Source organism: Mytilus californianus, unplaced genomic scaffold (genome assembly GCF_021869535.1).
Source record: "Mytilus californianus isolate M0D057914Y unplaced genomic scaffold, xbMytCali1.0.p SCAF_2, whole genome shotgun sequence".
Lineage (NCBI taxonomy): Eukaryota > Metazoa > Mollusca > Bivalvia > Mytilida > Mytilidae > Mytilus > Mytilus californianus.
In genome coordinates this window covers 137,289,564-137,304,360 of record NW_026262668.1, presented here as the reverse complement: position 1 = coordinate 137,304,360, position 14,797 = coordinate 137,289,564, and the positions used below count along the sequence as shown (strand labels likewise).

At 31.2% G+C, this 14,797-nt stretch overlaps 1 protein-coding gene across 6 annotated transcripts in view; it reads left to right on the top strand.

Moving 5' to 3' along the window:
- Positions 1-14,797, top strand: part of LOC127731174 (corticotropin-releasing factor receptor 2-like) — a 134,408-nt gene that overhangs the window by 57,061 nt on the left and 62,550 nt on the right. For 5 of the 6 annotated variants that reach the window (XM_052240116.1, XM_052240120.1, XM_052240119.1 and 2 more), the window contains one exon: positions 8,187-9,241. In XM_052240116.1, the coding sequence (XP_052096076.1) occupies positions 9,187-9,241 (55 nt within the window). In that variant the 5' untranslated portion in view covers positions 8,187-9,186. The remainder of the gene's footprint in view (positions 1-8,186; positions 9,242-14,797) is intronic. The other variant, XM_052240115.1, reaches the window with a different exon arrangement.

The following is a 14,797-nucleotide window of genomic DNA, read 5'->3' as shown; positions in this document are numbered from 1 at the left end:
AAGAAGAATCGAAAACGCTATGGAAACAAATTCTTGTCAGATGTCTGCAGTTAACCTGAAAAGAATGACCTCATATTTGGTCAGAAACATTGCAGGCATTGTCAATACTTTCCAGATCTGTCAGACACTCGCTTGCCGTTTGCCGAAACTTGAATTTTTCATAATGTTTAATGAGCTTATAATCACACATTCTTCAATTTCTTCTGAACAAATTGACTTCAAACTAGTATTTGTTTTAGAGATTGGCCGTGAATAACGTGATAGATACCTACTTTTTCCGATATTTTGAAATACGACTCGGTGTATGTTAAACACGTCAATGGTTTTCATATTCAAGAGAAGCAGAAAACTCATCAAAATAGTCTTGTTTTGTACTAAAAACACATTTGACATTGTTGTAATTTCAGTGCTCATTTAGGTTTTCTGGATGATGTGTATTCCTCGGGGACACGACATGTCAACTGTATTTGGCCTAACATATAGAACATGTGACGTCATTTTCATTTTAGGATTAAGATGAGTCTGTATCTTAGATAGTTTCATAATAGGTTGAAAATATTTATGTATGTATGAATACACCTTGAGGGCGTTAGCACGAATAGGCGTAACTTATTTACACCCAGATATTACTTTCAATGCAGAACGATAGTTTTCAATAATTTAGGAGGGGGTTCTATCAGCGACTTGATCATATGTTATTGAAAAGCATGATTGATAAATGCAGGGTATCCAATTTCATTTAACGACATCTTGGTGTAAAAGGATTATAAGAGACATATTGTCGAGGTCTTAGATCTTAATATACAAGAAACGTCGTCTTATTTGTAAATTTACCGATGGTGTCCCATTTCCTATCGTGACATTTTTACCAAAGTTGGATTCGAAAGGCATGTGATGCATTAGTAACAATAGACTATTATTTGTAAATTTACCGATGATGTCCCATTTCCTATCGTGACATTTTTACCGAAGCTGGATTCGAAAGGCATGTGATGCATTAGTAAAAATAGACTATTACCCTGTCGACAACGCCCTCGGTCTCTCCATTTGAAGTTCATGCTACTTCCTCTATTTTCAATAGATTTGTATTTTTAAAATGTAGTCACGTGTCTTGATTATCGGTAAATAACTGTTGTCTCTTATGTATCAAATAAAATCGTGAACACTTCAATCGCTGATCACTTACAAATTACTCCAGGTAATAAAAAGACAATTATATTAGCTTAGAACTGACTTAAAAGACATCAGTTTATAACTGACCAATAAAATTAGGTGCTAAATGTCCAATGAAATCAATTAGAACTGACCAAGAAATGACCAATAGCATATGGTTTTACACTACAAAGACCCACGCTTAAAATTGCCATTTACATCAGATTATTACATGATCATTAGACTATCGATTATAACACGATCAATACTTTACTTTATGTTAATACCAATTAAAATAAGTTTTAACAGTATAGCATGACCATTAGAATAATGTAAAGTGTCAGAATTTTTGCGATGTTTTAATTATAGCTAAAATTTTGACAGGATAGGTTCTTCAAAATATAAAAACTCATAAAATTTGTATAGCAGTATCTGTGTGTAGCACTTCCTGAAACAGCAAAAATTAATATCGCATTTCTGTGCTAATAAAACGTTTAATCAATTAGTCTGTATCAAAATGGATTAAAATTAGTTAAAATATATCACCATGATCATTTGACTAAAGATTATAATGAAACCGATTAATGACCAATGGCATTAGTTTGTAACTTGGACAACTTAAGCAGAATACCGCATGAAGAAGACACAGATAACTGTTTCGGAGTACAAGAGTTCATCCTTGGTTTTGGTGAAGCTCATTTAGATTAATAGTTTAGTTTTCTATAAAGTGGTTTATTGTTTGTTAGTATGTCTTTATATTTTAGTCATGGTGTTCTTCTACCTCTGAGATTACCTTGGAGTTCGGTATTTTTGTTAATACTTTTCTACCAATAATTTCGATTGTTCAATTAATAACTTTTAGCACTTTTAAATTATAACATGACCAGGTCAATCAGATTACAGTTAGTATGCCCAATAACATGGCTTATTAGACGGATAATTACATTAGATGAGGTTTTCTGTCCAAACTACCACTTTAAGATATAAACAATTTTGTAAACTTGAATCTGTAACTTTTACTGGAAAATGTATGAATTATACATGGAATTGGCTAATATTTTAAGCCCTGTATTCAAGTACTTTAAAATCCTTGGGTTTCATTTTTGGGGTTTAAGGTATCCTGGTGAAGGTAAATCTAGAAAAGTGCTTCGAACACATCACTTTATACAATGTTATTTTCATTTATACGTGACCCTGTTTATTCGCTTAAAGCATGAATGGAAGCAATAATAGATCATCGATGTTTTAGACTCTATTTGACACTAGGTGGAAATAAACTCATCATACATACTAGACTTACAATTAAGCCACCTAAATTTTCAGATCTGACTATTTCATTGATATTTAAAGATATAAGACCTCGTAAAACGTGTCTCTCGTGAGTTGATACATCGGTTTGGGTCAGCCAATCTATGACGCCGAAAGGTAGTTAAGCTTGTGTAGAGGCTATTTCAAACGTTGCTTGTCATCATAATCCTACAACAGGAGAATTTTTGTGTTGGGAGCACACACCCTGATAATGACATACATCCATATGCGAAACGCATTAATTAAGGTACGTAAACGTCATGACCACTTACAGCAGCGATTTTCTGATTTATCACATGAGCTTAAAAGATGTTCATTAATTTCATCTTACAAATAGCCGATTATAGCAGCTTACTCGGTCGGAGTCTATTAACACTGAAACAGTGTTTTGTCTTCAGATAAATAGGTTTCCGCTACCTTATAAGTAAAACTATGTGTACTCCTTAAGCAGCTTTGTAGTAAACTGTAAAATATTTATCACGTTTTGCGAACTTCATATTAAAACAAAACAATCGGTATTCCAATGGGCACTAATCGTACAGCCGAAAGGTCGACTTTTTATATAAAGGTTAAGCAGAATCCATACATTACCTTCTAAAATCAACACACATATTGCCAATTTCTTTATATATATATTCATGATTTCCTGTCACTCAATCTTCCACATTACAGCAAGTACTTGCATCTCATATATCCAAATAAATTTGACATAAAAGATGCATGCGAAACAAACTCTGCTTCATATCTAGATCCTTTTGTTTTACAATGATACATTTTGACGACTTCAAACTAGGTTCTATGACTAACGGGACGATTTCAGTTTTCCGATTTTCAATTGAAACCTCCTCTCTGTCCCATCGTATGGAGTTTCTTATCTCAAGTTCGTGTTGCTCAGTCTTTATTTTTCTGTGTAATATTTTGTTATTTGTTCTTTGTCCGTTCGCTGTTTTTCGTTTGCCCTAGAATTGTTTGTTTTATTTCGACTAAAAAATGTTATTGTCCTTTTGGTGTCTTCTGGCTCTATTTTTATATGTAACGAACATGTATTTTCCCATTATATGGAGTACATTAACAGGGCATTGCTCCATACTCAATAACTGCTCCAGCTGATTTACGGGGGGACTGAAATTGACACTGTTCGAGTTTCGCGGTCACCATCAAGTATTGATTGAACGATACGATGCGTCTGTATTTCAGCTCATGAGAGATGTTTTGCAGTCGAAGATCATGTGACACAAATGAAGTCGTCTAAACTGTAGTTATTGATTATGTCGTATTCTTTTTCGTGACATGTTGATTTTCATGGTGGTTGGCATGTGCATAGCAGGGACGCTTACCTTATTGACGTACACGTATCAAAATGGATTTCTAAGTATTGAACATTGGTTCACTACTGTTAGTATTTATTTGTCATATTTTGTTCAATAAGTCAAGTTCGTTAAACTTTAAAATTTCAGCACGCAAGCTTTAGCAAGCACTTTTATTCTTAAATTGAACTATCGATATAAGATAATGATGGAATTTGTTTCTCCCAGTACTTGTGTCAAATCTGATCAGGTAGAACAATAATTATGTTGATGCTAACTGCGCTAGAGATTACATGATGTCATAATGAATTAGCTACCAAACAGAGCAAATGTAATTAAGGGTTTAATGAGTGATACAATTAAACCTACGTATGATATGAATTATTTCTAACCTCCTGGCTTAACGTTGAATGAGAGAAATGTTAAGAAATTGCAGTACAGCTGTTTTGTGCACTTTAGTTTTGGTGTCGTAATATTGTTAAAAATTTACCGGTATTTTTTTTGAAAATCAGAATGCATTATATTTATTTTGTTTTGAAATCACTGTTTCGCGATGCTTTCAACATAATATTTTCTCCGATTATAAGTGTTTTGTTGCTATATGGTTTCTTTTTCCAGAAGTAATACATGTCGATGAATATAAGAGTTGCAAAACAATGGCTCATTACTAGTAAATACAGATGATACATTTCACTTCAACTGATTTTTTAATAAGAGTACGCCCAAGTCATAAAATTTAGGAAAACAAATGCTTTAAAAAATAAAAACAACACGTTATAAATGTTATCCGTCCGGAGCGCTTTTCTGGATTAACCTTCATCAGGAACGCTCAAAGCCAAATATTTTAAAGTCAAGGATGTATAAGAACCGAAACATTTGAAGAGCTATACGATCAAAAAGGACCTAAAAAAATAGCTAAATCCATCTTTAACTTTTTGGAGCATCAAAATAAAGGGATCTTAACAGAACATCGAAAAGTAAATATATGAATACTATTAATAGTTTCAATTTTACTGCATAAGATGAGCATTCGACGAAAAAGATAAATACAAACTTTGATTCCGAGGAGTTGTACATTTTTATAAGTACTTCAAAAAAATAAATAAATCTGCAATCAAAATGTATCAGGAGAATATATCGAAGTTTTGGCTACAAGAAAAATATCTTCAAATAAATAATCAAAATACAGTTTTCATCTAACAATAACTAAATATCTTCATGAATTATTGATGTCTGTGTAGTATAGAGAAGCAGGAAACAAGAGGATCTGTAATCATTAAGTTTATATGTATGAATTGAGAATATATCTATTTTCCTGCTGACAGTCGTATGATAATTATATAGAAATAGCGACAGAAAGGATGTTCATTACGTGGAATAATTGATTGTATAAACTCACAATACTGTTTTCTTTTAAATATGTTAACTGAGTATCTATTTTGAAGGATTTAAGTATTCTTTTTATAATTGTTTACCTTTTTCATTTATTTCTATATCTTTTTGTATCCGTTGTTTCTAACGTTTTTGTTATTTTCTGTTTAAATTGTAATGATGTACGGTCTCTACTGAAATCAATTAACATAGATGTCAGATAAATAAAGTATATTTCACTTTCCAAATAATCACGTGATATTATCAATTTTCTCTAGTTATAAAAAGATAGTGGTCGTTTTTGTGTTACTTTGATTCGTTAAACTACTAGATTTGAGATATTTCATGTTTTTTCATCTTTGTATATCATTCCGGCTTATGGGAGAATTAGTTATCTCACGGTAAAAATTCGAGACACATGCGAAGAAGTATCTTATAACATTGTTATACACATGAGAAATTTTGAATTTTATTGGAATAGTTTTATAAATATTTTGTTAGAAATATATTTAATAAAAGGTGTTTGAGCAATTTAGGGATAATTTGACAATTTAATGCATGGCTAAGAAAAACATCCTTGTTGTGGTCCGATTACAATTCATTTTCATATGAGAGGTTATTTTCAAATACAAAGAATGGACTGAACTCGTCAATCTGTTCCTTTTCTCAAACCTTTCCCAATAGACGCAAGCGACAGAGATTTAGCACATAAGATTATTATGAAAATAACCTCCATTACTGTTGGAACTAATCTTATTAACATAATTCATATTATTGTCTATAAATCATTTAAATCAATTAAGTTGATGAATACGAATTATTCCTACTAATGTTGTCAATATTTTCAAACGTTTCACACTTTTAATAAGATTACAAATTAACTTTTGCAAACTTCATCGTATATATATCTATATTTTCGTGATCCAAAGTACAGTGGTAACATATCTTTATTCTCGTGATCCAAAGTACAGAGGTATATATATCTTTATTCTCGTGATCCAAAGTACAGTGATATTTATTTTTTATGCTCAACAAACCATATATTTAGAAACTGTATTAACAATTTAATGATACCACTTTTACTGCAACAGATGCGCAATTCGACAAGTTTTATTATGTCACTTCTGTGATGTTCGAGGCCAAATTATTTAAAATCCGAAACCTAATAAAAACGTTGAGCAGGATCTACTTACCCTTCAGGAGTACCTGAGATCAACCTTGTGTGTGTGTTGTTTTTTTTTTTTTTTTTTTGGGGGGGGGGGGGGTGAGGGGCGGTCGTGTTGCTCAATCTTTGGTTCATTTTGTTGTACTTTGTAGACTGTTGTTTGTCTTTTGTTCTCTTTTCGGTTTTTGCCCATGGCATTGTCAGTTCATTTTCGAGTTAAGAGTTTGACTGTCCCTTTGGTATCTTCTGCCTCTCTTAAGCAATGGCCGAAACAAACAATATACCGTCAAGTGATCGGTACTTCTAATGGGGTGCACTCTCATGTTTGTTCCTTTCTGAAATACAGATATCATTTATTGATTAAAAGTTTATTAAATTTTATCAAAAATATATAGTATGTATTGCGGACGTATAATTCCATTTGCAGAATTTAACAACAAAGATGATTTATATCAAGCTTTTATGATAGTATTATTTAAAACTTTTCGTAAAGATTATACATTTTAATCAAAATGTTGCCGCTTAATAATTGCGTCTTGTATTTTCTTGTAGTTATATTGATCCTCGTATTTCTTTATAAACAGTTCTTAGATGTTATCTTTTCTACATTGAAACTCTATACAAAAATTCACTTTGGGAATTGCACATTAATGCTAGACTGTTCAAGGAATCGCTGTGTGAAATTTAGTGCAGCCACCGATATTAGATAACAAGACGGCATAATTTTACATCAGCACTTTGACAGTAAATGCTATGGATTAAGCTTGTAAATATGTGTCATCGTTGTATGTAATACTATCTATATAGAGTTAAGTGCTTTTCAAACTGTAGGATTTTTTTATTTAACATTCTTCAATATCCCTATTGTTATTCAACTGATGAAAATAAAACAGCTGAAGATTTGTGGTGGTAAATCAATGGTATAATGGTCACGTCCTATTTCGGGAACATCGTCCATGGCTGTATTAAGTTATATCTTAAGATTTTTGTCCTTTAAAGTATTTCGTGATGTTTGAAGATCTTTTGTAGTTCTTCTTACAATCACAAATTATCAGAAAATTGGCTATTAAAAGCTTGACACAATGTTTATGAACTTATCTATTGTTGAAGATTTTACGACGACCTCTTTATATATTTAATGTTTAGCAAATGGATAGTAAAAAAAAAACAAATTTCAAATTTCATTCGAGTTAAAGTATGGAACATATCAATAAACGGACATTGAAAAAGGATTGAAAACTATAATGAAATGATTTGTGTTTTAGCTTCATTCTAGGTTTATTTTTAAAACGCCTGACGACAATACAAAACATATTTTGAATAATCTAAGACTTGTACATTGTTTTTAGTAACGTTTTATTTAATATCTTAATGATGATATATTTTATAAAGAAAACGTTTTTCTATATTTGTTTTCTTTCATTCGTGTAAAAAAATTGTGCCGTCATGACTTTGAATAGTCTTGGTTTCTTAGCGAGAGTAAAAGACGAAAAAAAATCGGTCGTCGTTATATAATAATGAAAATATATAAAAGTTTGACACATAACATAATAGTAATCCTTTCATACGTGAAATACTTAAACATTACTTGACAGTTTTTAACATTTTAAAGGATAGTCAAGAATAGATCGCCGATATTACTGGGTAGACAATGCTATACATACCACTGTACAATTATCCGTCTCTAATTTACTGTAAACCTGGTATCCATTACATGTGTCCATTGAATTTCACATACAGTACTATTTATCTCTAAATGGTTAATTGAGTCCGTATTGAAAAAATTACTATTTATAGAATATAACTGATCTATACCAAGGCGTTATGACCTTAACTGAATAATTAAAATTAATTATCAAAGAATCATATTCTTTATTTTGCAGAAGAGAGATTCCGATATAAATAAAACGGCAAAGAGTTGGAGCAGCTGAACGTCAATATGAAGGAGTAACTCACAGGGGGGAAAGATATCTCAATACATAAATAAATACGGAACTATTGTGATCATCGATAGTCTAGAAGGTCGATTGGATTTACTTTGAACTTTATATTGTTTAGTGGTTTATTTCATATACAGAAAGGATTGCATCTAACTCTCCAATTTGATCAATTAATATCAACAATCATAGTTTGAGTTCATCTGATAATCACTGCGACATCTATTTGTCAATATCTAACCGACAAAACAGGAGGATCTTATCTGTAAAGAAGTTGTCCGATCATCTTCAGCGTCACAGATACAAGGTATTGAGCACGTGGATAGAAGCACACATTACCGTCGGAGCTCATGTGGTATATATTAGTGATGAAACCGATAGTATTGTGATACATATTACATTTAATGATTGATTTAAATATTGTTAAAGATTTAAAAGAAATTGGTATGTGTTTAATTAAGCTACAAAACTCTTGAAGATTATCGATTAAGTGGTAAAATCTCCTTATGATACGATAATCTCAGCTGTAAATACGATGGAATCAAACTGCTTCAGACATTTTCAATTTAAAACTACAATTATATAGTTCAAGCTTAACTTCTGTAATAATTGATTTTGTTTTTTGTTTTTATCTGTTAGGTGGACAAAGACAGTCTTACAACTGCTTCAATTTAATTTTCTTTAAAGTTTGAAACCAACATTGAAGAAATTTGATTTTTCCAAAGTGTTTTTGTGACGATATTTTGTGTTTGAGACTGACGCAACGGAACATACTGCCATACATCGCACGACATTGATGTATATTATGAATTTTAGCCACAGAACTGAGCAGTAGAAATAGAGGACTCCTGTATGAAAGGAAATTATAATAATAATTTATACTTTTGAAATCTGGATGATAATAATAATTCCTCCAAATAAGAAGTAAAGTGTAAAGATAGTGAAAATGGATCCGTTGCAGTGTATGAATGATTCAGATGCAAAAGTACAGCAAATTCAAGGTAAGTTATAATTATTAAAATCACAGATACTTTATAAAATGGTAAAAATTGTCACTTTTAGGAAAAACGTTTTAGAAATAATAATAATAAAACGTCACGAAAATGACAAAGTTTGTTTTTGTCTCATAACATATTAAATATAAAATGTACATGTACATCATGCACGATATGTCTTACGGTACAGTTTTGTTTTATAAATAGAAAACTTATGCAGAGGAAATTTGTAGTCCAGTAACATATTTATTGGTGCTTACATTTCTAAGAAGAATTTACTTCGACGTGCCTGGAAACCTTTATTACAGAAAATGTTTCTTTTATTACAGTACAGTATATTTAATGTTATTTAAAAATACATGTAATATTACCATACTGCAATGATGGTCGGGAGTAAATGACAAGACATATATAGTAATACATTGGGTGTTAATGTTGTGAAGAATTTAGCTATAATGAAATGCCGTTGAGTCCAGAAAGATACCTCAGATGGGCATATTTCTTGAAATCAACTTCCTTTTTAAGCTTTTTTCATTCATTTTGTTAGGGGTATTAAAGGAGATTTTGGGGTCAGGTTAACGAATCAGCTACCAAATAAAACACAGTGACACACAAAAATGACCTCAAGGCGGGACTTCATTGTTCAAACGTTGAACTACCGTCCAAATCATAAGTCCTAAATCGCATATATTTCATTTTCAAAAAGATTTAAGTCGCTAGATTGATTAACAACTCTAGGACCTCAATCATATACAACTTATTAAGTGGGCTTAAACACCTATAAATTTATTTTCTGGTGCTATAGCAAATGACCACCTTGGTCAAACAATGTTTACCTCAGGGACATGAATAATGAGTTATAATAATACCAGTGTGAAAGAAAATATGACTCGTCAAACATCAAATAAATACAAAGTTATTGAATTAATGCAAAAACGGAAAAAGATATATAATAGATGATTAAATTTTTGTAAAACATATGGTGTGAAAAACTGCAAAATCTAATTAAAACAGTTTATGGCAGAGAAAAATTTCACGTCTGCAAATGGTTAGGAAAATATTCTTCGTCCTATATGAAATATATAATACAACAATATACAATGTTGTAGTGAATGGCCAATACAACTGCATTACAATTTTCCGACAAACAAAAAATTCATGATCCTTCTAAGCAAGCAGATCTGCCGACAGAGACAAAATTATTATCCTTTAAAAAACAAAAAAGCAGTTACGCCGACATGAAAAAATCATGATCCTTCTAAACTCGAAACTCAAAACATAAAATAGTACAGTATACAATAAGTATATATATCAAAGTTTCAATTAGTCATAATTAATGTATGGTTCTCTTATTATTTATATCCTGAGGTTTGCCTGCACATTACATCTGTGCATGCTCTGTTTCCACTATTTTTTACATTTGTATAATGATTGTAATCATTGTATCATTAAAAGGATCGAGAAGTCTTTAAATGTTGGTAAACCTTTTATCGATCTTATTTGTCTCTTTAATCAAATAATATAGATGTTAAAAAATCATTGGTTATATAATTATACCATGTTGATTGCTCATGCAGTTTTTCTGCATGCATTTATCCATATTTGCGATAAGGAGAAAACTTTTATTTTTAAGATTTTAAATATTACTAGCAATAGAAAAACATTTGACCTAAAGACCCAAAGACATAAGTATGACCCAGCATTAAAGTATAAATACACAGAATACCAATTTTATACTGTGACGCTGACCAATCTTATGTCTGAATAATCTAGATAATTGTCAGTTACAAAACAAAATTCAATAGGGATTACGAAAGCCCGGAATACCCAACGAAACATAAAAAAAAAAAAACAATGGCAAATTTAAACAACCAAGTGAATTTGTCTATAAATACGATTACTGCACTACCTCAAAGAAAAGTATAAAAACCAAATTTTTATCACATTTAAAATGTCAACCACAACTGATTTGAACTTGACAAAAAGTGATTAACACTTTAATCAAATATTTCTGTCTGTCTTTATAACTACTACTATACAGTAGTGCAGGGGTCTCCTATCATGATTTCCGTGCTCGAGGTTTGTTGCTTACAAAAATGCTATTGGAACAAGTCGGCGAATGATGCATGTAGATTTGGATTTAGGATCTGCCTTCCCTTCCAGAGCACCACATGGCACCCCCAATTGATTTGGATTTAGGATCTGCCTTCCCTTCCAGAGCACCACATGGCACCCCCAGTTGATTTGGATTTAGGATCTGCCTTCCCTTCCAGAGCACCATTTGGCACCCCCAGTTTGGCGTTCCTGTTGCTCAGACTTCAGTTTTTCTTTGTAGCGACTTTTTTTTTTGTCTTTTTTTACGTTTTCTGTTGTTTTTTTTTTATTGCAATGGTTTCGTCGGTTCTCTTCGACTTATGAATTTTGATTGTCCTTTTTGATATCTTCCGCTTGTATACTTTATACTAATTACTACAAATCATATTACTTACCGAACATTTTATATTGTAAGTCTATTACATATAACTTTAAGGGCAATTATTTATAAATAACAAATAGAATCTTTCATTACACAAATCTATCTTAAACAATGATGCAGTTATAGCTACCTATGTGATGTTGCTAAACGACAAGTGATTGTCACAGTGGATGATCCTCAATTTTAACTGTAAAAAATATATGACGACTATAAATGCTAATATATTTAAATTTGAATCCTTATACCGGACAATAAATTCACATTGGTCTCAATTATAGCTGCTTATTCGCCATTCAATCTGTCAAAATGTTGTTGACAATTATTGTTTATGCAATATTCTATTCTGTAGAATTCTGCATTTAAATCAAAGTAATTTAAATTGTTTATTTTAAGATTTCTGCTTTTAGCTGAAACTTTTCTATCCAGTCTGTCTGATTCTTTGAATATATTACCCCTTTTGAGAATGTTTTAAATATCGTAAAGCCTTTTTTGTTTTCTTGGAATAATGTTTGCATAAACTAGTCATAAAAAACCAACATCGGATTGCTGATACCTTTCACAAATGCACTTTCCTTTAAGTCCTTGCATGATAGTCAATGGCCTGCTATGATAAATATAAATGATTGATCATAAAACATGAGATGCATCATAAACTATTCTAAACAGAAAGCATGAACTATTCTATGCAGATAGCATGAACTATTCTAAACAGATATCATGAAAGATATCATGAACTGTTCTAAACAATAAGCATGAACTGTACTAAACAGATAGCATGATCTGTTCTAAACAAAAAGCATGAACTATTCTATACAGATAGCATGAACTATTCTATGCAGATAGCATGAACTATTCTAAACAGATATCATGAAAGATATCATGAACTGTTCTAAACAATAAGCATGAACTGTACTAAACAGATAGCATGATCTGTTCTAAACAAAAAGCATGAACTATTCTATACAGATAGCATGAACTATTCTATGCAGATAGCATGAACTATTCTAAACAGATATCATGAAAGATATCATGAACTGTTCTAAACAATAAGCATGAACTGTACTAAACAGATAGCATGATCTGTTCTAAACAAAAAGCATGAACTATTCTATACAGATAGCATGAACTATTCTATGCAGATAGCATGAACTATTCTAAACAGATATCATGAAAGATATCATGAACTGTTCTAAACAATAAGCATGAACTGTACTAAACAGATAGCATGATCTGTTCTAAACAAAAAGCATGAACTATTCTATACAGATAGCATGAACTATTCTATGCAGATAGCATGAACTATTCTAAACAGATATCATGAAAGATATCATGAACTGTTCTAAACAATAAGCATGAACTGTACTAAACAGATAGCATGATCTGTTCTAAACAAAAAGCATGAACTATTCTATACAGATAGCATGAACTATTCTATGCAGATAGCATGAACTATTCTAAACAGATATCATGAAAGATATCATGAACTGTTCTAAACAATAAGCATGAACTGTACTAAACAGATAGCATGATCTGTTCTAAACAAAAAGCATGAACTATTCTATACAGATAGCATGAACTATTCTATGCAGATAGCATGAACTATTCTAAACAGATATCATGAAAGATATCATGAACTGTTCTAAACAATAAGCATGAACTGTACTAAACAGATAGCATGATCTGTTCTAAACAAAAAGCATGAACTATTCTATACAGATAGCATGAACTATTCTATGCAGATAGCATGAACTATTCTAAACAGATATCATGAAAGATATCATGAACTGTTCTAAACAATAAGCATGAACTGTACTAAACAGATAGCATGATCTGTTCTAAACAAAAAGCATGAACTATTCTATACAGATAGCATGAACTATTCTATGCAGATAGCATGAACTATTCTAAACAGATATCATGAAAGATATCATGAACTGTTCTAAACAATAAGCATGAACTGTACTAAACAGATAGCATGATCTGTTCTAAACAAAAAGCATGAACTATTCTATACAGATAGCATGAACTATTCTATGCAGATAGCATGAACTATTCTAAACAGATATCATGAAAGATATCATGAACTGTTCTAAACAATAAGCATGAACTGTACTAAACAGATAGCATGATCTGTTCTAAACAAAAAGCATGAACTATTCTATACAGATAGCATGAACTATTCTATGCAGATAGCATGAACTATTCTAAACAGATATCATGAAAGATATCATGAACTGTTCTAAACAATAAGCATGAACTGTACTAAACAGATAGCATGATCTGTTCTAAACAAAAAGCATGAACTATTCTATACAGATAGCATGAACTATTCTATGCAGATAGCATGAACTATTCTAAACAGATATCATGAAAGATATCATGAACTGTTCTAAACAATAAGCATGAACTGTACTAAACAGATAGCATGATCTGTTCTAAACAAAAAGCATGAACTATTCTATACAGATAGCATGAACTATTCTATGCAGATAGCATGAACTATTCTAAACAGATATCATGAAAGATATCATGAACTGTTCTAAACAATAAGCATGAACTGTACTAAACAGATAGCATGATCTGTTCTAAACAAAAAGCATGAACTATTCTATACAGATAGCATGAACTATTCTATGCAGATAGCATGAACTATTCTAAACAGATATCATGAAAGATATCATGAACTGTTCTAAACAATAAGCATGAACTGTACTAAACAGATAGCATGATCTGTTCTAAACAAAAAGCATGAACTATTCTATACAGATAGCATGAACTATTCTATGCAGATAGCATGAACTATTCTAAACAGATATCATGAAAGATATCATGAACTGTTCTAAACAATAAGCATGAACTGTACTAAACAGATAGCATGATCTGTTCTAAACAAAAAGCATGAACTATTCTATACAGATATCATGAACGGTTCTAAACAAATAGCATGAACTGTTCTAAACAAATAGCATGAACTATTCTATACAGATATCATGAACTGTTCTAAACAGATAGCATGAACTATTCTATACAGATATCATGAACTGTTCTAAACAAATAGCATAAACTATTGTATACAGATACCATGA